The sequence below is a fragment of the Micropterus salmoides genome, unplaced genomic scaffold (genome assembly GCF_014851395.1).
Source record: "Micropterus salmoides isolate LMB-PRFRI ecotype aquatic unplaced genomic scaffold, ASM1485139v1 Ms_hic_scaffold_21, whole genome shotgun sequence".
In the NCBI taxonomy this organism is placed as follows: domain Eukaryota; kingdom Metazoa; phylum Chordata; class Actinopteri; order Centrarchiformes; family Centrarchidae; genus Micropterus; species Micropterus salmoides.
In genome coordinates, this window is record NW_024041262.1 from 17,292,760 (window position 1) to 17,316,178 (window position 23,419).

At 38.5% G+C, this 23,419-nt stretch overlaps 2 protein-coding genes across 3 annotated transcripts; one reads left to right on the top strand and one right to left on the bottom strand.

Moving 5' to 3' along the window:
• The first annotated feature begins 313 nt into the window (after positions 1-313).
• LOC119916394 (cadherin-related family member 1) lies at positions 314-16,120 on the top strand. 2 transcript variants are annotated; one of them, XM_038736392.1, is made up of 18 exons: positions 314-595; positions 808-810; positions 1,006-1,101; positions 1,473-1,618; positions 1,694-1,744; positions 2,117-2,206; positions 2,330-2,416; positions 3,673-3,789; positions 4,582-4,725; positions 4,833-4,911; positions 5,008-5,108; positions 5,234-5,437; positions 5,905-6,057; positions 7,094-7,258; positions 7,841-7,908; positions 9,289-9,517; positions 12,074-12,328; positions 13,618-13,938. In XM_038736392.1, exons 1-18 carry the CDS (start codon positions 535-537, stop codon positions 13,813-13,815), a joined length of 2,247 nt encoding a protein of 748 aa, XP_038592320.1. In that variant the 5' UTR covers positions 314-534; the 3' UTR covers positions 13,816-13,938. The 2 variants fall into 2 exon arrangements, with proteins under 2 accessions (XP_038592320.1, XP_038592319.1); XM_038736391.1 differs by lacking the exon at positions 13,618-13,938 and adding an exon at positions 14,447-16,120 and having other exon boundaries at positions 335-595.
• A 2,418-nt stretch (positions 16,121-18,538) lies between these two features.
• Positions 18,539-21,295, bottom strand: LOC119916396 (leucine-rich repeat, immunoglobulin-like domain and transmembrane domain-containing protein 2). The gene is made up of 2 exons (XM_038736393.1): positions 20,521-21,295; positions 18,539-20,312 (listed from the first exon to the last, which is right to left on the bottom strand). Exons 1-2 carry the CDS (start codon positions 21,287-21,289, stop codon positions 19,525-19,527), a joined length of 1,557 nt encoding a protein of 518 aa, XP_038592321.1. The 5' UTR covers positions 21,290-21,295; the 3' UTR covers positions 18,539-19,524.
• Positions 21,296-23,419: the final 2,124 nt, after the last annotated feature.

The window sequence follows — 23,419 nt, forward strand, 5'->3', positions numbered from 1 at the left end:
TCGCTACATGTGACTAATGAGTTTGTTGATACACTTTAAAACTCCAGCAAGAGGAGCCAAATGTGCCATGTGTCCATACAAATAAACAAAGAGAAACAAATGTGCAGCACATGACAGAAAGGATGTTTGTTTGCAGTTCCCACTGTGTAAGCTTGAGTAAATTTACATAAGCCTCATAGATTTCAAAAGTCTTAGGAAGTATATTATGTTACAAAGTCTTTGATTTAACATTTATCATGGCTGCAGTGCCTAATGTGTGCACTGTCACATGTGTGCAAAGGTGTGATCACACCATATTGTGTGAAACCTGAACTCGCTTCCCCTTGGGTAGTTTTTCAGGAAAATTTGGAGCTAGAGCAGTGTGGTAGAAGATGTCTGCGGAGGGAAGGGATGCGTCACTGGATTAGTGCCTGAGAATCTGTCCCAGCCTCCTGATCTGCTGAGACGCCTCGAGAAGGGCACAACACTCGCTGCTCGCTTTCCCCTCCATCAAGCCTTCCACATGAGCCAGCCAAGCCTTACCTCCCCACCAGGATGAAGAAAGAAAAGAAAACGCATGCTTTACTGTTTCTCCTCCTGCTTCACTTCACCTTGGGTAAGGCACTGCTTTTCTTTTTTTGTTCTTTGTGTGTGTGGTCAAGGCTTCTTCCTTGCTGCCTTGCTCTTATCTGGTTAATCTTCTAACACACCGAGGGCATGTCCATCTTAGCGTAGACTGTTAATGCTGCCTGTACTTCATTGTTGAATGTGTGATTATTTGTTTGTGTCATCCTTCTCCTCCTTGCTTTCGGTTCCTGCCCTTTTTAGCAAGTGAGTGCAACAGTTCACTTAGTTAAATAAGCATTTAAATTAGAAATAGAACAAAAAATACAAAAAATAGACAAGCCTGTATGATTTATGTGATATTTTTTACAAAGAGTAGCTAATCAAGATGTTATGTTATTATTTTATAATTTCTTCTCTGCTAAAATAACTTGGAACATGTTTATTTGTTTTCCTGTAAAGGACAATCAGATTATGCTCCACATTTTTACGATAAAGGACCCACCAGTACAAATGGGAATATGGCCTTGTTCAGCATCTCAGAGGATACACCAGTTGGTAAGTCTCAATTGCAATCTAATGATGATTTGAACAATCAAAGATCCAGGTGATTTCAGTATGAGATAATGTTTAGTGTAGTTTAAAGGTTTTTTATTTCACATGTGTAGGTGTAACAATGAAATTATTACACTGGTGTTGAGGCTCCAGCTAATCACTGTAATACCTTTTGGATTGTGACGTACATCAAGACTTACGGGAAGAAAACAATATGGGTGGTGGCTCATCTGACCTGATTATTAAATGTACCATTCACGCTGAATAACAAACCACGGCACTTGTACCTCCCCTGTATGATTTTAATGAACATAGCAAAGTTTTGTGCATTTGACAGTTTGACACTATTGTTTCTTGTCATTTTTACCCATTAGGGACACAGATATACATTCTTAACGGTACAGACCCAGAGGGAGATCCGGTACGATATGGTCTGACTTTTGAAAAGGGCTCCAAAGAATATTTTATGGTGGACCCCAAAACAGGGAACGTGACTCTAATTCAGGAGCTTGACAGAGAGGTGAGCCTCTTCGCGAGACTCTTGTTATGAAGAAACCTGCTATGGCTCAAAGTGACATTTACCTTTTCTTTGTAGAAACAACATGAAATTTCAGTGCTTGTAAGCATCACAGATGGTCGCAATAAAGTAAGTATTTACTTTATTTTGTACTTTATTGTCAATACACTGCAATAATCACACTAGTGCTGGTTTCATAACCTCCAATTCATTATATTTTTACAGTGGTGACTATAACACTACAATCTAATTGTGAAGTACAACCAAAAATAATGTGACGATAGAAAATATGATATCTACTCCTACAAAATAAGTGCTGTGATAGAATGTAAACAGCAGAAAACCTACAGAAAACAATGTATTTAAATGCACAGAATAATTTTTTTCTGGTCACTTTCAGTTTATTATTTCTCCAAAAAAGGATATAGCCTTAAAATCCAACTTCCAATTTGTGCAGTTGTTTTTATTTGCTATTGAGAATTTTTTTCTTGTTGCTTTCAGGTGGTTGAGACCGTGAGAGTGTTTGTCACTGATGCCAATGATGAACCACCTGAATTTCAAAACCTACCTTTCATCATTGATATCCCAGAGGTACATTATAGAGAATAAATATACTTCTGTGCCACAAACAACTTATAAATCTGCTGTCAGTCAAGCAATTAATTGAGAATGAAGTGGGTTTTAGGGTTAAAACATCTCTTGTCTCTTCACTAGGACACTGCTCCTGGAAGTAGCATCTACAGAGTTCAAGCAGTGGATAAAGATATGGGCTCAGGAGGCAGCGTCTCATATTATCTACAGGTAACCCCACAGTTTCATTATTACGCAGATGATGCACAGTTGTGACCCTGGAATCTCTGAAGCTCTGTCTTGGTGAAATTGAGTACTGATCTTTTCGCAACTGAATTAAAACAAGGCTGTCCAATGCTGTTCTGTTTTGTTTGCCCAAGTGTACCACTAGATTTCAGGAATACATTGGAGGATTGGTGTTAAAGTTTAAGCACTACATCTCAGTGTTTAATTTGACACAAGTGAAAAGAGCTATCAAGATGTGTCTCAAACATGTCCTAAAATGCAATCCAGGCTTTTATTTTGTCTTGCTCAGACTTCTGTATCTATCTTAAGTCTGTTTATTAGGCGGAAAACTCTTTCTCCAAAATACAGCAGCCAGACTTTTATAGTAACCCTATCTGGAATAAGTGACCAAAAGTGACTAAGGCCAACGTTTTTTTTGCGTCCTTGCACATGGCATGCAGTTGAATTCAGAGTTGACTCAAAGGTTTTACAAGGTTTATCAAACATAGAGCTGTTTATAGCCTGGCTCCAGCCTACATCTCCAGCCCTATTTACTCGTACACCCTGGAATATAACCTGAAGTCTGCCAAGAAGTTTATCCTCTCAGCTCTCAAAACCTTATTTGAAAACCGGCACATTTCTGTTTACAATTTCTTAACATTTTTTTAAATTTTGTTTACCGTTTCACACTTTTTATTGATGCTTTTCTGTTGCTTGGTTCAATTTCCACTTTGTGATTCATGCAAAAAACATGTTATTTTTATTATTGGCACTGTACCATTCTTATCTACATAGTGACACTGCTAACAGTTTTAGGGCCATACCGATATGGCCCAAATACTCGGGGGGTAAGACCAGAGGTCGTGCTGACATCATGAGATCTGTGCTGTTGTGTGGAGGGAGGAAAAGGGCATTCGAGGGATGGGACAGTGTGTGGAGGGAAAGATTAATCTCATACCAGAGCGCAGTCTGGAAATGGTGTTACTTTAGTGGATTAAATTTCAATTACATTTGAGCAAGGCACTGAAGGCTTAATAGGGGCTTAGGTTTGGTCTGGGCTGACAGCACAGTAGTTGTCACTGTTCATGTATCAACAGAGAGGTAAAAACAACCCTAATGGAAAATATCAAGGTTTAAGGGAGGGAGGTGAGCGTTATTATCCATTGGAAGCATCTTTGAAGATGTTAAATTCAAGTATATATAAAACCTGTGTCTGCTGTTACCCTAAACACTGCTAACTCTGTGGCTTTTTACATTATCAGACCTCACCGTTTGCCAAGTTTACCATCGATGGGCACAGCGGTATCCTTAGAGTTAAACCTGGTGAGACTTTGGACTACGAGACCACGCCCACCCACTTTGTGACAGTCGTTGCAAAGGTGAGAGGTCGCTATTGCCTTTTGCCCCTTGATTTGTCTTCTCAGGTGCCCTAAACAAACAATTACACTGCAAGCAGTTCGGCTAGCAGGTTTCTCCTCCCTGACCAAGTGCTCAGACTCATCCATGTTGTGGTCTTGTAGTTTTCAACATTAAGTTTAAGTAATGTATTTGTGCTATCTTTTGGAGTTCATTAGATTATTTCTGAGAGTTAGCATGGTTAGAGAGGAAGTAAAATTAGAAGGATTAGTCAAATCCAAGCAGAGAAAATGTATGACATTACTAGAGTTAATCAATAACCTCACCAACCTGAGCGTGTGTTTTTGACATGTTTATTCTGGTGGTCAAAAAAAGCAAATCTGTCTGTGACACTGTCAGCAGAGCAAAGTGGCACAGGCCAAAGGTCAAATTCAACTATGACTAAGCTTTCTGAACACCAACACTGTTGCTCCAAGTGTTAACCTGAAGTGTAATCCCTACAGTAAGTCTGTGGAATAATGTACATGCACATACAGCTTCTTAAAAACCTGATTTAAATGACAAATCGAATGTTGATTAGTTAAATCTGTGATAAAATATATGAAGTTGTAATATTTTTGGTGCAACCAGTTCCATCAATATGATAGTAGTAGTACATGTAGTAAAATAACATCTCTGTATCGGGATTTGGTAACTGTCCTTTACCAAGACTGTTATATCATAACTGATGGATGGAATGAAGTATAATCCAAAGCTAGATAAAACCTTATAAAATGTGGTAACTCTGCCTTCTGCCTCACAATTCATTTCCTCAGGATGGAGGTGGAAAGTACAAGGGGAAGCACCAGGTGTTGACCTCCACAGCAACCATAACAATCAATGTAATTGATTCTCAAGACATGCCTCCATCCTTCATAGGAACCCCTTACTTTGGCTACGTCTACGAAGTCTCAGTTCCTGTAAGTCCTCCTGTTATTCTTACACACCAATGGAGGTGATCAAGGCACTGATTTTGCTTACATGCAGGAAATATGTAGGAGATTAATAGTATTTGTTTTTCTTCCAGGGTTCTGAAATATTCACTGTGTACGCTAAAGATGGAGATCAAGGCAATCCCAACCTAATACATTATTCCATAATAAATGGTAAGAACAATACATCAGGAAATATATTCCATCTTGTTAAATCTTTTCTGCTTGTTTATGAGTTACATTTACAACATTTCCTTTATCACCTTTTAGGTAGTGATGGTGTCTTTGACATAAACAGCACCAGTGGATGCATCATCCTGACAACTTATCCATCTCTGCTGAAAAATGAATTATATGAAATTAAAGTCAAGGTAAGTTTTTTTTTTTGCTTTGTGTCTCCTCCTTGTTATTTCTTAGGAATTGCACTAATCTCTTATAAATTGAAGTGACTATAACTATTGAATGTGTAAATTAGTGTTTTAATTTTTCAACCCAGGCGTCAGAGTTAGGACCGAACGATCAGCTACTGGACTTTGACGTTACCACTGTGACGATCCGGGTGGTGGATCTCAACAACCATCCGCCGACCTTTTACGGAGAGAACGGTCCACAGAGCAAGTTTGAGGTCACCATGTATGAGCATCCTCCTGCAGGGGAGATCCTCCGAGGCTTTAAGATCACCGTCAATGACTCTGATCAGGTACATTTATTCCAAAATTTCACTCTTGTCTCAGTGACCTCTACGCATTCTTTGCTTCTTTGCACAGGGTGTATACTAACTTTTATTCATCAAGACATTCACTTTTGACATACAGTAGTGTGCTGTTACCTGTCAATAAGTGTGACAAAAGCGTGTTTTCAGAATTGATGTTTCTCTCATGTTGAGTTTGTTCCTCTGCTGACGGATACACTAATACCTCTGGGTACAACGTTGCATAAATATCTGCCAACCAGACTCAAAGTATGTGCAGTTATGCAATACCATTTCAAAATGTCAGATTATTTCCCTTTTTTTTATCCATAGTGGATAAAATATTTGCTTTATATTTGCAGAAGTCATCTTGAGTCTGATGAACCTTCAATTTCCTTGTTTCTCTGGGCAGCTACATTCTTATTTCCTTTACTAATTCACTGTATCTACATTCTGCTGTTTATTTGTCTTTGTAGGGAGCAAACGCTAAATTTAAACTCAGACTTGTGGGGCCGAGTCGAGTGCTGCGAGTTGTTCCCCAGACAGTACTCAATGAAGCGCAGGTGACCGTCATTGTGGAAGACACATCTGGCATCGACTTTGAAAAGGGACCAACACTTTCTTTTAAGGTTAGACTTTAATTATTAATTTGTTGTTTTTTTGTTATTATTTGTTTTAATTATTGAAATGACACCAATATATAATATAGGGCTGCAACTACTTATTTTTTACTTAGTTATCTTTTTCTCTTGGTTATCTTTTTGATTGATGCTTTATTTACTTTGCTCAGAGCCCGACATAATACAACAACAACATAAAACCTAAAATGTTCAGTTTACAATGATATGAAACAGATGTTTTCTAAGTAACTAAGTGAGATGATAAGCTGGGACTAGCAAATGTTCATCATTTTTTTCTTGATAAATTAGAAACAATTAATCGATTATCAAAATAGCAACATAGCTTTGAAGATGGCAAAGGCAGTCTGTGTGTCCATTACTTTGGTCTAGAATGAAATATCTCAAAAACCTTTCGATGGATAGTTATGATATTTTGTACAAACATGCATGGTCCCAAAAGGATGAATCCTACTGACATGACATGATCTCCTTTTTTTCCTCTAGTACATTTGGTCCAATCACCTATTATTGATTATAATAAAATACTTTCAAAACAAACATGCCCATTAATATCTGCTGTGTTTGTATAGTGCTAATTTGCATGTTAGAAAAAACTAACTTGCCAGCACACTAAAATGAAATCCTAATAATAAATAATATATGAACAATAAAAAAAACAACATTTCATTTCATTACTTGAATTACCGTTTATAAGAATTCACTAACAGGGACTGTATTTTGAGGTTAAAAAAAGGGTATATATTTTAAGATTTATTCATGAGATCTGAACAATTTGTGTTGGTGCCATTATTTGCAAATTATTTTTGTGTGACTTTTAACAAATTATTGCTAAATATCAAAAACTAATTTTGATATCAGTCTGGTTTTCTATCGAACAGTTTGTTTTACAATGAGCAATACAACCTCATAGATCTGCTAGTGTGACTGTAGACTCCTACTCTTGTTTGTCAATAAACTCAACTTAATTAATGGACTAAAGGTTTCAGCACTAATTCCATCACACTATTCATGTGTCTCTCGACAGCTCCTGGCGGTGGAGATTGACACTCCTGAGAGGTTCAGCGCCACAGCTGACATAGTCATCAACCTGCTGGACACAAACGACAACATCCCCAAATTCACGGCCGAGTATTACATCACCAGGATCCCTGAGAACTCTCCTGGAGGCTCCAGCGTTGTGTCTGTAACAGTGAGTCAATCAAGATTAATCTCGAGATTTAACCTGACCAAAGTGATTATATAATCCATCAATCCTCAAATAAATGCATATTACTCAGTGCAGTTCATTAGATGAAAGCAGATTGTCGCCAGACAAAAAAAAGCTCAGCGGTCCCTGGCTTTGTTTTTGTTGGTCCTTGTTGTGAAATTCATGTCTCCATGTGACATTCTGGCATTTTATCTCAGAAACATTGGCAGAAATATTTGTCTCTTCCTTTCAATTGAACAGTATGTATCCTGCAACCAGGCAACATGTACAAGCTACACAGTGTGGAATAAAAAGCTTAATATTGCCTCAAGGTTAATCATGCTGGCCTATACCTCTATCCCCACACACCACAGGAAGACTTAAAGCCTGCCCCATCCACTGTGCATAAGCTTAAGACCCTAGCTGGTTATCCCCAACCAGCACCAGTAAAAAATAAAAAACATCTAAATGGACCACCTATAGTCCCCTTGGTTTCATTTTTTAGCTTAACTAAACTAAACTAAACTAAACTAATAACTACATTTAATTGTTGGCTTCTTATCGCTATACTGTTTTTTTCTCCAGGCAAATGATCCAGATTCAGGGCCTTGGGGTGAAGTCAAATACACGATTTATGGATCAGGATCCGATTTGTAAGTAAAAACCTTTCACTCCTGCCAGTTTGGGTTTGGTCTAATCAGATACTTAACTCTTGCACTTCCACAAAACAAATTTAATACTTAAAATATTATTTTATATGTACATATATGACTGAACACTGCTCAGAGGCTCAGGGTGTTCAGTAAAGAAGGACACCAGTCTTGATTCATCTTTGTCTCTTTGATAGAAGCGGTAAGCAAGAAACCAGTTTGATTGCACAAACAGCTCGCTCTAAAATGGCTGCAAGAAGCTGGCTAATCTCCTAATTGGATTGGAGGGTTAAAAATAGACAGCCTGGTTTCACGTAGAGAGAGCCAATTAACATGCAATGTGACAGCTGGAGCCCCAGAAATGGCAGCTTTGAAAAGCAAGGCAGCATGCAGTGCAGGAAAAGTGAGAATTTATGCTCGTCTTCAGGCAGCAACCTTAGTGAATTGTGTGAAAGTTATCAGTTTCAAGGCAACTGTGAAATTTCACAGTGAAAAACGAGACAGAAAAGATGTCTGAATAAAATGGCAGTAAGCTTGATGTTGAACGAGAAAGTACTCAGGAAGCACAAGGCAGTGTCAATGCTGTAAATTAATTTTGTATGTGTAATACTTGTGTGATTAAAACATCTTTGAAGTTATTCTGATGGCAAATGTTTCTGCTTGTAGAAAAATGACACAATCTTGAAAATTGCCACAGTGTTTGTTTTAATACCACCACTGGAAAGTCACAAAATCTTTAATAATCTGTTGTTCCTTGGCCTAACCTACTACCTACCTAATGTCATCTGTTAAGTAGTTTTTGAATTATCAGACAAAGAATAATACACAGTATGTAGAAATGAACCTGAATTAGAAATGTACATAGCTGACAAGGGTAAAGTAGAGTAGAGTAGAATGATAATTTTAGTAAAGGCAATACAATTTAAAGTTAATCATAATCAACAGGTAAACATACAAACAAATACACAAATATTCAGGACAAAACACACATTATGATTGGCGGAGATAACTTCATTGATCTTGAGAGAGGAAAATCACAAATCTTACAGTAGAACAAGAGGCAAAGACAAAGGATGTAGGAAACTCAAGAACTCATTCAAATGAAACAAATAAAATTAAGATATTAAAGAAATTTATTAGAACAGCTAGAGGACATATTCATTTATCTTTGTGATTTCTGAGACAAATGCTACATTAACATAAGCTTTTTATAGACAACTATTTGTGTGAGTCATGGAGAAATTCACAGGATGTGATGTAAATGTCACAGCTGTGAATTAGGAGGCCAATATTAGAAACACCTGGTTGTTGGGACAGACTGTTTGACACATGGACAGCTGTAGTGATGACTCACACGCTGCCTGAACTGTTCTGAACTTGCAGGTTTACCATCCACCCGTCATCAGGCCTGATCTCCACGCAGCCCTGGACCAGCCTGGACGCAGAGGTCAGGTCTAAATACAACTTTTATGTCAAAGCTGAAGATTCGGAAGGGAAGTACAGCCTGGCTGAAGTCTTTGTCACTGTTCTTGACATGAATGACCATTCTCCGGAATTTGATGAAAACCTCCTGGAAAAGACCATGATTATTGGGACACCTGTCAGAATAGAGGTACATAATGTCAAATCCTTTACAAACAAAATCTAAAATTTAAATCAATATTAGCTGTTTGTGATCACACTGACATTTAGAGAGTACTGTATGGAAGCCCAGGACTGCAGGTATTAAAATAATGCAAAATGATTAGAATTTCAATTTGTGTGCACAACATAACCCTAACCCTAACTAATCTACTGCCAAAACTAGAGGATACGGCTAGTGATATTCTATATTTTTCATTACTAAGATTAAATCTCATGAGAAACCAGGGGTGGCCAGATGGGGCCACTGAAAATCCTGGGGTGGCACACTAAACCAAAAGCCATAACTGAATTTCAGGAATTCTATTATGCAGTAGACTAGTTGAATTATTATTCTTGAAATATCCCAGTTTTTAACAACCGATTTGACCCATGTCATATTTATATGTGAAAATGGTGGGGCACCAACTATTTCAAAACATAAATACCAGTAAAACTACAATACTTTCTCTTGCTTCTGTGTTTTTTAACATGTCAACAAACAGCATGGCTCCACAAAACACTTAATATGAGAGAGCGAGAGAGAGAAAGAGAGAGAGAGTGCTTTGACACAAGTTACAGTACCACTGTCACAAACCTAGATTAAGAATGCAATATTTAAGCAGACACAACCAAGCTCAAAACAAATGAGCCTATAGGACCATAAGCAAAGATCAGTGAGCTCAACACCACTGAAGTCAATGACGCGCACAGACAACGTTTTAGGGATCCAGAGATCCTGCGATCATAATGGAAAGAATGTCCGCCAATATATATCCCATTCCCAGCTCCGTACCTTTCATACAGCGCAGCGACCCAGCATATTGGCCTAATAACCACAAATAATAAGGCAGTATGAAAGTGGCTGTATGACAACAACATCATGACAACTGAAATCCGTAGCCTAGTCTCAACTAATCCAGCACAATAATTTACCCATGCAGGGACCAGCAGCAGAGTCAGGATGATAAAAGATGCTTTCACTCACCACAGAAAGGCGGCCCGGCGGTTTTTCCTCTGGGCAAACTTCTGGGTGACTGAAGTTTTTCAGACAGCCCGCCAACTTGTCATGGCGGCCCTGCAGTGTTTGTTGTGCTGCTCACTGGACCGCCTGTTGGGCGCAAGTAACGTTGAGCCCAGTTTCACAGGATCGTCCAGATGACTCCCGTTCTCATGTTTTCCAATCCGCTCAGAAAGATGGAGATGAAAACAGGCACAGGACGGTCTCCCTCGAAGCAGCACGTTAACAGCACATGGCGCTGTCAGGGCTCCAGTGTTCATACGCTTAGCTAACGATGGTGCTAACCTGTTGCTACCTGCCGACTATTAGCTCTCACACACAGTACAATACACAAACTATGTAGCAGTTTGACAAACTTATTATAAACTAGCCAGGCTACTAACTGTCTCTGTACATTATTTAAATTAGACTTTTCTTTCTTCTGCAGCTTATTGCTGCCTCCACAGAAAACACACACACCGGTGTACTGCGCTCTGCTCTGCCTGTTAGTCCCTTAACCAATCACAATTTTAGAAACGTGATTGCCATCTACATGGACGAATCGGAGGCCTCTCCTAAAATAATCATCACAGTCTGTCACAGCTCAGGGTCAGAGGTTACCCTCTTAAAGTGACAGAGCCTAATATGAGAACACCTTTTAACTCAAACAGGGTTACATAATATAAACATTATATAGCATTTCATGCATATGCTCCTTGCCAGGGGGGGCCACTGGGGTGGCCACCCATTTTCTTAGGGTGACTGTGGCCCCTCCTAGCCCCCCTGGCGGTGCCATTGACCTGAAGTAGTATAACCCTCCATAATCCATCCATCCATCCATCATCAACCGCTTATCCGGGTCTGGGTAGCGTTGGCAGCAGCTCCAGCAGAGGACCCCAAACCTCCCCTTCCCGAGTCACATTAACCAGCTCTGACTGGGGGATCCTGCTTTCGACGCAAAAGGAGCAGCAGCTCTAGTCTGAGGTGAGGGTAGGAACGAAAATTGACCGGTAGATTGAGAGCTTTGCCTTCTGGCTCAACTCTCTTTACGTCAAGTGCGGTATAGCGAATACCATACCCCTCCTCTGCACCTGCCATAATTGTAATGTAAAATACAGATTATACAGACAATATGCCATCTGAACTGGAAAACAAAAATGAAAACTGGTAAAGTTAAGTCATAATGTTAGCAAACATACAATGAATCACTGCAGCATTCTACCAGGGGTTCTTTTGTGGGTACAATATAACAGCTTGAAACACACTAGTCAAGGGACACTGCTCCACTGCTTGCCATCTGGCAGTTATTTTGGCCAAGGTTGCTACATTTGCTATTGTCTTTGGGCCTTTTTGTGTTAAGTTGAAATATAGTGTACTATCCAGTTCACTATACATAATCTCCATGGCCATTTATTTGTGCGCTTATGTTATAGAGCAAATACTAGGCTTTCGGTTAAATAAACTGACTCAAAGATAGTGGCCCAGTATGCAGGTTCTTAAACTGATCAAAATATGCAACATTTAATATTATTCTGCTAATTTTTACAGGCAGTAGATGAAGATGCAGAATCTCCAAACAACGTCATCGAGTACTCCATTATGACAGCCGATCCTGACAACGCATTTGATATCGACGCTGACACTGGGGAGATCAAGCTGAAGCCGTACATCAAGTCCATGGAGATTGTGCAGAACATCACCAAGGAGAAGGACTGCAAGTGGTCTCTGGTGGTCCAAGCCAGGGACAGAGGCTCTCCATCCTTCAGCACAACAGCCGTGGTCAATATCGATATCACTGAGGCGGTAAGACCTGCTCTGATTCTCAGCATTCTTGCAGCGCTTTCTATTTCAAGCCTGAGCTTTAGGCAGCACCAGCCGTTAGATATGATATATGGCATTGTTGTGCCACTGCTAATTCAACATCCTTGTTTCAGCCACATTTCATTGATGACATCTTAAGGATAATGCTGGTCATTTTTATGCTTTTATCAGTATAACAAGTCATATGAAGAGACCACAATCAGTGATGGATTTATCCTACAAACAAAGTGATATCTGTGTCTTCACAGTCTGATATAGCTATGCCTCCTTAAACTATTAAAGCTGCATTAACTGATTTGGAATACTTATTATGGCTAAGAAATAGCTAGCAAAGTTTATTTACACATTCAGTAGGAACAACAGAATAAAATATCCATATGTATTATTTGAAGAGTTTCACTCTGGCAACACAAGAACAACCACACAACTGTGTAAACAAAAAAATGTTAAATAAAATCTTCAGACTTTGGTAGAAAATTGTGTGTGTATCTTGAACCACATTGCACACACTGAGAACGTGATAGTCATCTAGTTTGCAACTATACATGTTAAGAAGTCATTAAAAAGGGATCTTAATCCATCAAGTCCACAGTTGTTCATGTTGTTAATAAATGGATTTTTGTCCAACCAAACTGTCCAACTAATCAAAGGGATTTTTTGAGTATTTGAGTTATTTTTAGTGACTTTCAGTTATAATGGATCTATAAAACATTAGTAAATTATATATTAACCTCTGGACAAAAGCATTGATCACAACCCTTTATAAAGGATGTCTTTTTAGAAAACCATACTGCTTTCCTTCATTACAATGAAAGCTGACAGTATTCAGTATTTTATTCATCTTAGCTTTTCTGATAACATAAACACGTAAACACTAAACTTCCCAAACACAGCTGCATCTTTTTTATATAAATTACGGGGGCCATGTTCATCATAATGAATGGTTTGGTCTTCTAGATGTTTTTGGAAAATAATGGAGTTCTATAGCACAAAGGAATAAATTATATGGCTGTGTCTATACAGATACACAGACTTGTTAGTATATATAAATTCATGCTGTTTGTCTCTTAATTAGATAGTTAATTAGATTAGCTGAGACATAAAAATATAAAATATAAAATAACACACTACATTATCCTTTAAAGTGTTCAGTCATTTACATTAAACATTTTTCTGACATGTTTTCACCATGTATTCATTCCTTCACGCTACATGATGAGATGACTCCATGTTTTTGGTGTTGTTTCTGTGTTGTGTATCGTGCATTTCAGGTCAAAGGTCGAATTATTACATACTTCATGGGCCTCAGCAAGCGTCCTCTGACTGTTTTTGGAATTTGTCTCAGCATTGTCACTTCCCTCATTTTACTAACAATATGCATATCCACAATCCTTTACTGCAACGCAGTGAAAAAGTCCCGAATCCATCCTGAGAGTAACTATGTAAAAGTGATCCGCAGAATCAAGTGAGAAGTATTTGACATCTTCATTGTTCATAGAAAATTTTTTACTGATTAGCTATTGTCTGTAAAAGAGTCCTGGAGCACATCTGAAGGAATAACAATAAAATGACTTGTCCTTTTTTGATTGGAACATATTCTAAATGCAATATTTTTCTAAAAATGTTGTCTGGATTTTTACACTACCAATGATTTGATCACCTAAAATACTTTTAAAGTGACTGAGAGGGAGCCTTTTACTTTGGATTTTCTCACATAATCTAAAACTTTTCTCACACAAACATGCACTTCACTCCATTTTGGTCTCATGAACCATCATCCTTCTTCTTCAGTCCTCATCAGTTAAATGCCAAAGAGAAATCCTAATGCACTGCACTGCCAGACGCATTCCCAACAACTAGTGTTGTGCATAGTTCTTAGCTTTGCATCAGCAGACCTGTACTGTAGGACAGAGGAAGACAGATGACTGAGTGTGAGTGTGGGAGCGTCGCAATGTTGTTAGACATGTTGTTTGGGCCTCCTCTGTCAGTGCTTTGCGCATCCATCTCTCATGCTTGCATGCTTCAGAGAAATGCTGCATTGACGCTTGGATTCAGTCCCTTGGACTTGATTTAAACTATTTTATTTGTGCTCTTTTACAGACTCCTCTCAAGGGGCCTATGGCGGCCTTTTTAATGAAAAGTAGGGACAATCCAATGAGAGCTCTAGGCATGGTCACTGTTATCGTTAGCGTATTGGTAGGGGTGACTGTCTTGATCTCTACGGCTTTGTACATGCGCAACTCCAAGTCAAACAGGATCATGCCGGCTCGTCGCATCATTAAGAGGCGACCCAGGGACCAGCGGCCCTGGACCTTCAGGGTGCCTGTAATAAAATTCAGCGACCCTGCAGATAAGTTCCTCGTCGGCAACCCAGAGAGCGGCCTGCAGCAGAACACCAACAAACCCCGGCCAAAGCCTCCTCCTCCCAGTGCTCCTTGTCCCCCTCCACCCCCTTCTAACACGCGGCCCATTGAGAGGCTCCGGGCAGTCCCGACAATATCTGGTGCACTGGCCTCCAAAGGCTCCAAGAAAGCTAAATCTAGTCGCCGCAAAGAGGGGAATGTCAGCTCTGCTTTAGTGTCAGAGCTTAAAATGAAGCTGGAGCAGAAAATCATTGAGAGCAACAAAGGTTATTATTAGCTCGGTTCCTCGGCCCATTCTTTGACGACTGTATTGCTCTTAGCTCATCTACTGTCTAAGAGTTCTCACCTGAACTTTATGTGAGGATGTAGTCTGTAGACCTTTAGATTATTCATGAGTAAAGGGTAAGGTTTACAGATATTTATGTCTTAAGACGAGATATTAAACGAGTGGGGCCCATTGCATCCTCAGCTGACCTGGCTTAGGTAAAGAGAGGAGAGAGCCCGAGTCTATCACTGGTGCAGTTTAAGATAATTCCCCACACTGCCATCTTGAGGAAGATTACGTCATCTTAACAGTAAGAAGCACCAGTGTTGTCCAGGGAGAGGATTAGTAAGACTTACTGTGTATACATAAGTCGCATCATTTCCTGAAAAGTGTAAAGTTCATGACCATGTAATGTTTTCAACTCAGAATAAGGATGTCACTCAATAAATCCTACTAAAAAACAACACGTCTTCTTGCTCACTGGAGCATGCAGCTTAATGACGCGGTCATGAAAAAACAACACTGCTTCTTATAAAGTGCTAAAGGGCCTGTGTGTTAATACTTTTATTGTGTTACATCAGCCACTTGAAAGCTGAGAAGTTGCTCTTTTGTATGATTACAATGTGCCACTGTAGGTTTTCACAGTAACACAAGCTAACAGAGTTGCTTTTATTTATTTGAGTGTGTCATTCTAGAAACAATGCTTTTATATAAATAATATGATTCCATTTTAAATGTACAGCGTTGTGTTATGTTCATTATTTTGAGTATATGACAAGATATGAACATTTCCCAGTTGTATCTTGTGGCACCATAATCAAATGCTTCGGATTTTCACACACAGATCACCATGTATATAGCCTGCTTGGTCATTTGTTTTAGAGATATAGATACAAAGAGTCTGTGAGTCTGTGTCTACGCACACCTTCCATGTTATTCTTCAATGCCTTCAAATATAGGCAAATAAAATTTAATTTAATTGCTGTAATACGTATCTTGTATTTGACTATATCTTAACTTACAACTATCTTAAATACTTTGACATCAACTATATATCTTAACTATAAATTACACTTGCCTGGTCCTTCGAAGTAACATATTTGTATCGTCTTTGTACTGTTTTGATTTTGAATAAATATTTGAAACTCATTTGGTTTGTGCTCCATTTTTTCGAGAGGCTTTATTGATTGGTATTAGTTTAGTTTAGTTTGTTTGAAACATGGGTGATGCATTAAAGGGAGAAACAACAGCATACACTGTTTTGTAAACAACATGGTAAATCAAAGCCAACATTTATGAATAAATATTACAACCAAACAAAATGTGATGATGTGCAAAACATTGAAACCACGTATATTTCATTGACAATAACACAAATACAACTTTCAAATGTTATAACCGAGAAATTTTAATTGTTTTTGAGAATGATATGCTTATTTGAATTTGATGCCAGCAACACATTTTTAAAAAGTTGTGACTGGAGAAGTTGTGCAATACTAAAAGAAATCCCTTAGTGGAACATCTCGCAATGAAATAGGTTAACTGGCAAAAGGTTTGATTGAGCATCCCAGAAAGGCTGAGTCTTTCTGAAATAAAGATGGGGAGTCTGTGCTGGCAAATAGTGCAACAAAGAAAGTGGGTATTTCATTGTCTACAGTACATATTATCATTAAAAGATTCAGAGAATCAGAATAAATCTCTGTACATTTAGGGTCAAGGCTGGAAACCAAAATTATATAATAACAAAAGTTGAAACTCTATCATGCAAAGAGGAAACCATATATAAACCAGATCTAGTAATGCTGCAGCCTTCTGTGGGCCCCAAGCTCATTTAAGATAGACTGAGATTATTGCTCAGAGTTAAAGCCAGGATCTGTGATGGTATGGGGTTGCATTAGTGCCTAGTGCACATGGCATGGTTAACCTGCATATTTGTGAAGGCACTATTAATGCTGAACAATAACCAGGGGTTGTCCAGGGACGGCTTTGCTTATTACAGCAAGACAATGCCAAACCACATTCTGCATGTATTACAACAGCACGGCTTCGTAGTGAAAGAGTCCGGGCGCTAAACAGGCCGGCCTGCAATCCAGACTTGTCATCCATTGAAAATGTTTGCCGCATTATAAAACCTAAAATTCAACATACGAGACCTCGAAGTGTTGAGCAGCTGAAGTATGGCAAAACATTCTACTAAGATTACAGCAGCTGGTCTCCTCAGTTCCCAGACGCTTATAGTGTTGTTAAAAGCAGACGTGATGCAACAGAGTGGTGAAGACAATTTTTCCGAAATGTGTTGTTGGCATAAAATTCAAAATAGGCATATAATTTTCTAAAAACAATAAAATTTCTCAGTTTCAACATTTGAGAAATGGTATTGGTTATCTTTGTGCTATTTTCAATTAAAAATGGGGTTTCATTGTTTTGCACATTATTGCATATTGTTTCTATTTATATTTTACACAGTGTGCCAACCATTTATGTAAAACATATTAACTGGAAAATCTCACTGTGGGGGAAAGTAAGTACATATACTCAAGTACTGTACTTGTGTTTTACTTGAGTAATTCTAATTTATGCTACTTTATACTTCTACTCTACTACATTTAAGAGAGCAGTATTGTATTTTTTAATATTATCATTAATTACATTTATTTAACAGCTATGGTTACTAATTACTTTGCAAATTAAGATTTTACATAAAAACATATGATACATTTATAAAATGCAATGCATTATTAAAGAATGTCACATAACATAATATATCATTTACAAGGGCAGAGTGAGTGATTTTACTTTAAGTTCATTTTGCAGATAATATTTCTTTACTTTTTGTAAATGCAGGATGTTTTTCTTGTAATGGAATATTTTGTGTTATTTGCACTTTTGCTTAAGTAAAGGATCTGAGTACTACTTCCACCATTGCTCAAAATATATACATAATGCAGAATCATTCTAATTATTTATATAGTTTACATAATCATAGTTAACAATAACTAACACCTTATTATTTATCTGTTAAACAAATCACAAATTATATATATATGTGATAACAGATGCAGTGATTCCTTTGTGGATGTGATCTGACTAAACATTTATGTAACACTATCAAATTAGTATTATTATTACTATCACAATTTCTTTATATTCATAGAGTCAAATATCTGTTGAAGTGTGCGTTTAACTAGATAAAAAGGAACTAAATGTTTTCAATTACACTGAAAAAAACAATTGAAAATGTACACATACCCTTTATTTGCCTGTACAATTGATGTACAGACAGAGTGAGCTTGGAGCTGTCATTAAATGGAAATATCATGTCCTGCTGACTACGATAGAAAATCACTTTAATCTGCTTAAGAGTGTATGTATAAATGCATGCATGAACACAGCTTATGTAACAAATCCTCTGAGCGATTGTGCTAAAAAAAAAAATCAGAGTATGTCTCAGCATTCGTCTTTGACGTCTCTTTAATCCACATCAAACATCATTTTATTCAGTTACAAGATTGTAAATCTGGAGTCAGTAAAAGGAAAGACAATAAAAAATACATATTTTTCAACATAAAGTGGATTCAAATTATCTCAGCAATGAATCAACACACAATTTAGTTTAGCGAAGTTAAAAACAAAGAAATTTATAAAGTATTAATTATTTACATTTTTCAATGTTCATTTAGGATTGTAGAAAAAATAAAAAGACCCAAAAATATCAAATGCATTTTAGCACAAACTTTTTCTACATGTATATTAACACTTGTAACAAAAGGCCCTCCTTATAATAAGGAAGAAAGGCATCTCCACTTTGAGCTGATAGCTTGAAATTTACAGGATATACTCAAAATAACAAAAGTTTGTGTCTCTCATGTATTAGTATTAAATGTGATCAAAAAAACTAGAAGGCCATTTAACAAAATGGTCTTTTGGTTTCCAGGATTCTTTGAGGACTCCTCAAGACTCTTCTGATCTTCTGGATGTCAAAATATTCAGTTTGCTGCACGATAAAAAATAAGATGCTACTGTTGTCCACAGCGGTGACTCTTTCCTAATCTAAACAAAGATGGTAGCCAGAAATGACATATGTGGTTGCTTGGTTTGTAAACTGAACCAACATTTTTTAAATATATATTTGTCTGTAATGATTTTACTTTCTGTCCTTTAACAGTTTAAAAAAAAACAATGGGTTAATATTTTTCCTGTGTTGTACAAAAAGAGTTCATTTCCATAACAAATAGAGTCAAAACTTGGGAAACAAGTTAAAAAAATACAAAAAGAAATCCTGCACCAGTAAGAATATTTTGTCACCGAGATGGCGTCTTTGAGAATCTGAGAAATAGCATCTTAATAGCGTTTTGTTAATGATCCTTAGTTTTTTAAAGATCAAATATTTTATTTTTCAGAAAATGAGATTCTTACTGTAGCTCTTTGACTGAAATGTTATTACTATATTATTATTATTATTATAACACATGAGAAGCACAAACTGGGGCTACACTCAAAACTGACAATATTTACAAAAACGCATGCATGTACATTTCTTAACTTTAATGCTAGTACAGATGAGCTGCATTTCCTCCCTTGCTCCTGTCCTCAGACTTCCGCCTCTTTTTCATCTTTTCCTCTGAGACCCTGCACAGGCCCTCATCGCTGGCTGACTGCAGGCTGTCGAAGGTGCCCTGCCTCTCCGTCCTCTGCAGGTTCTCTTCACGCAGCCTGCGCATCTTCCACAGATCCATGCAGCGCTCCACGCAGCTGAACCTGGCCTCTGTGGTACAGGCGTACATGCCAGCCGGCACTGCCAGCATCATGGCGCACACAATGACAATAATGTGGATGAGCCTCTCTCTTTGCTCAAGCTCACTGATGTCACTTCCCGTCACGAATACGATGCACTGGCCTTCCCTCGGCTGATGGTTCTTCAGGGTCACACACACCTCGTATTTGGTGACAGGAAGCAGGTCGCTGACAGAGTAGCTGTTGATGCCTGGGCCAATGTAGATCATCTCCTTTTTGGGTGAATCATATTTGCCAAAGTGGATGGTGAACCAGGTTTCTGCTGGGTTGTTCCTTGCTGCATACCACTCAAGGGTGATACCATAAACTGTCTGCTTAGCTATGCGGATGTCAATGTAGGGATTCTCGTCGGTTGACAACATGGGGACATGTGGAGGGAGAGGAACAGAGGAACTGGAGGAGCTGATGTTAACCTTGATGCTGACAGAAGAGTTGCCAATGAAGTTGTTGGCTATGCAGGTGTAGAGTCCTCGGTCTGCCAGCTGAAGAGAGGGAATCACCAGCTGGGAGGTGACTGTGTCCCCGTCTATGTAAGTCTCTTTAGCTGCAAGGAGAAAACAGAGCGCACTGTATTTAAATCAGTGGCTTGTTCACATCTGATAAAAACTTGGGAAGGTAACCCTAAAGGGGGCATTGTTCCTGTATGTTTTCATAAAACAGATGCAGAGAGTTCAGCATATACAACACTAAGTACTCCCAGAGCAGGTTCACAACAGTTTAATGGATGGTAGTAATAAAAAAGAAAATCTTACCAGCAAATCCTCTTATAATCTTCAGACTGTACATCCACTGAATGGTTGGGCCTGGCCTGGCCTTGACTAAGCATGTGAGTGTTGCATTTGCTCCGAGAGGTAAAGTGATGTTAGTCTCTGGGGCAGAGGCTACCGGCTTCATGCATGTTTTTAACTGGATCTCATTGAAAAACTTGCCTGCTTTGGAGGCGGGGCTTGAGCATGTCAAATAAGAGTTCATCAGAATGATGGGAGGGCTCACCGCCCTGATGAACTCAACAAAGCCTTTGAGGCGGCAATCGCACAACCAGGGGTTGTCATGCAACGCCAGAACCACATTGGAAACCAGCCCTTCCTTCTCCCACTCTTTCTCTGCTGTACGATAACGAGGCCAATTAATGAAAACATCTTTTGATATGACAGTAAGCTGATTGAAAGATAAATCTAAGTAAGTCAGTGCAGGTAAGTGTCTCAGAGCGTGTTCAGGCAGGACGTCCAGTCTATTGTGCTTCAGGTCCAAAATCTTCAGTTTCGGTGTGTCCTGAAACACCATCCATGGTACTGAAGTCAGCTTGTTCCCTTGTAGCCTGAGCTCAGTTAGGTTGGCCAGCCCCTCCAGGCTTTTTATGTTCATCAGGGAGATCTCATTGAAATTCAGCCAGAGGAACTCCAAGGCACTAACTTTAGACAAAGATCCCTGAGGTAACTCAGTCAGGCGGCTGTTTTCAATTCGAATTTTAGTGAAATCATGTGGAATGTCCTCTGGGATTCGTCTCATGGAGGTTTCCATACACAGCAAAGACCTAAGGTGAGATTAGATATGCTCAGACAAGACAAGTCAAAGGCGAGTGTATATTTTATCTTCACAACTAGTCATGTACATGCACCATTTGCACACATTTTTGGAGTAGTGTTTGTCTTTATATTTCACAACAATTTAGTTAGCAGGTTACATTTTAAAAAGGGTTAAGGCTACCATAACCTACTTTTTTAGTTTGTAAGTTGGTCACTTACCTTTCCAAGTTATCATCTGTGCAGGAGCAACCGATCAGACAAGTTGATTTCCCAGGGGTGATGAGATAAAATACCAAAGCGATATGTAATGTGACATAAAAGGTGTCCATATTGCTGGAGGAGCTTGTGAAATAGGCCTGTGAGGGCAGGACATGCACCGTGGGCTGCATGAAAGAAAGCCTATTACCTTAATCTTCCTTGATGTAACACTTAAGACAAAGTGACATGTGAGACACTCTTAGTAGAGGTGTATTTATACCAATGGTCTTGAAATGTCAGATCTCCTCAAAAGCATGAAAACGCCACAAATGCTGTTCAGTCAAGATTCAGTGATTATGTTGCAGTTCGACATTCAGGTATGACCCCAAACTGGTTTGCATCTATCTAATTTAATTTATTTGTCCCGAGCCAAAGCACAGGCGTTGACATAACAGGAGGCCCTTCTGTATTAAATGGGCCGAAGCCCGTCGGGCTTAGCAGCACAGAGTGGGAGGGCTGCAGAAAGAGACAGATGTCCGAAGAGGAATGTAATCTGACCTCAATAAACTAAACGCTGATTGTCTCACAGGTTGTTAGGCCAACTCAGCAATAAAGCAAGTGTGAAAAAAGACAGCACTGTAGATTCAATCTTCAGTTTTGAGGAAATGTTCCTATAATGTCCAAGCTTTTTATGGTTATCAGTGATCATACAAGTTTTAAGTTAAAGATATAGATACTGGTGATTTCTTATTGTTAGTTTGCTTACAAGGCACTACATATCAACCAGAGATATTTTGCCAAATGTCTTTTATAAATGCCTTTTAACGTCTTTAGTTTAGTGTACCTAACCTGCGTATATTTGTCCTAACAGGATTAAACATTTAGCATTTTCATTGACTGGAATTTTTGAGGATGAATTAGTCCACACATCTATTCTAGGCTTCTCTGAATTGTGTCATTAAATCTTTGAGAGAACACTGGTGTTATTGATGCTTCAACTTATGTGTTCACAAAACAAAAAAAATACGGTAGCTGCTGTGTGAGGCTACATTTAAAGTAGGCACAGAAGTGCTTTGAGCAAATTGCTTAGGTTAGCATGCTACCACGGTCAAAATAACAATGCCAATGTCCATGTTTAGCAAGCACAATATTTACCATGTTGACCATCTAAGTTTAGTATGTTGCTAACAACAGCGCATGCTAACAGTTGCTACTTGGTCATACATAGAAAGTGTAGCAGAAGCTGATGGGAATGTCAGTAGTTTTGCAGTTTATTTGGTCATAATCCAAAGAATTGGTCAACATTTCATTTTGAGCTGATGGTGACACGGAATAAAAAGTTAGGGGATCACCAAAATCTATAGGAAACATCCTCTGGGGACTATGGATATCTTTCCCAAATGTCATGGCAATACATCTAATAGTTGCTAATGTGTCAAAGTCTTGATCGAACAAAGTGGTGGACTAACCAACAAACATAACATTGCCATACACAAGGCCACACTGCTAGCATGGCTAAAATTGAAAATTTTACTGGCACTTTTTGTTAAGAAAATAACTATTGTGTAATTTATCCTGATAGGGCTCACCCATCTAGCCTAATACTTCAAGCAGATTTTACAAAGCATTATTAGTTTTAAGTGCTTCTCGACCTGGCTCAGATTAGCTCATAGGTGTCATTTACACTGGGAACACATTTTGAAATGGCTGATTTTGTCCCCATCACTTTTTGAAAGCATTTGATAAAAATGTTCTGAAATGTAGCACCAAGAAAAGTTAACAAATGAAAATGATTTTAGAAAAGGTTTATTTGCACAATAAGAAAACATGCAATGCAATATAGTTTCCCTCATATAAGAACAGACATTTCCACCGTAAATTGAAGCAGAAAATATCTCCAGAATGCAGGAAATTACGACCCCCCACA

Excerpts from the sequence above, each read along its gene's own strand:
- LOC119916394 (XM_038736391.1), top strand. The coding sequence starts at position 535 with ATGAAGAAAGAAAAGAAAACGCATGCTTTACTGTTTCTCCTCCTGCTT. Across the intron at positions 5,109-5,233 it reads TATATGAAATTAAAGTCAAG|GCGTCAGAGTTAGGACCGAA; the intron begins GTAAGTTTTTTT and ends TTTTCAACCCAG. Across the intron at positions 12,329-14,446 it reads ATATCGATATCACTGAGGCG|ACTCCTCTCAAGGGGCCTAT; the intron begins GTAAGACCTGCT and ends GCTCTTTTACAG.
- LOC119916396 (XM_038736393.1), bottom strand. The coding sequence starts at position 21,289 with ATGGAAACCTCCATGAGACGAATCCCAGAGGACATTCCACATGATTTC. Across the intron at positions 20,313-20,520 it reads GATTATAAGAGGATTTGCTG|CTAAAGAGACTTACATAGAC; the intron begins GTAAGATTTTCT and ends TTCTCCTTGCAG.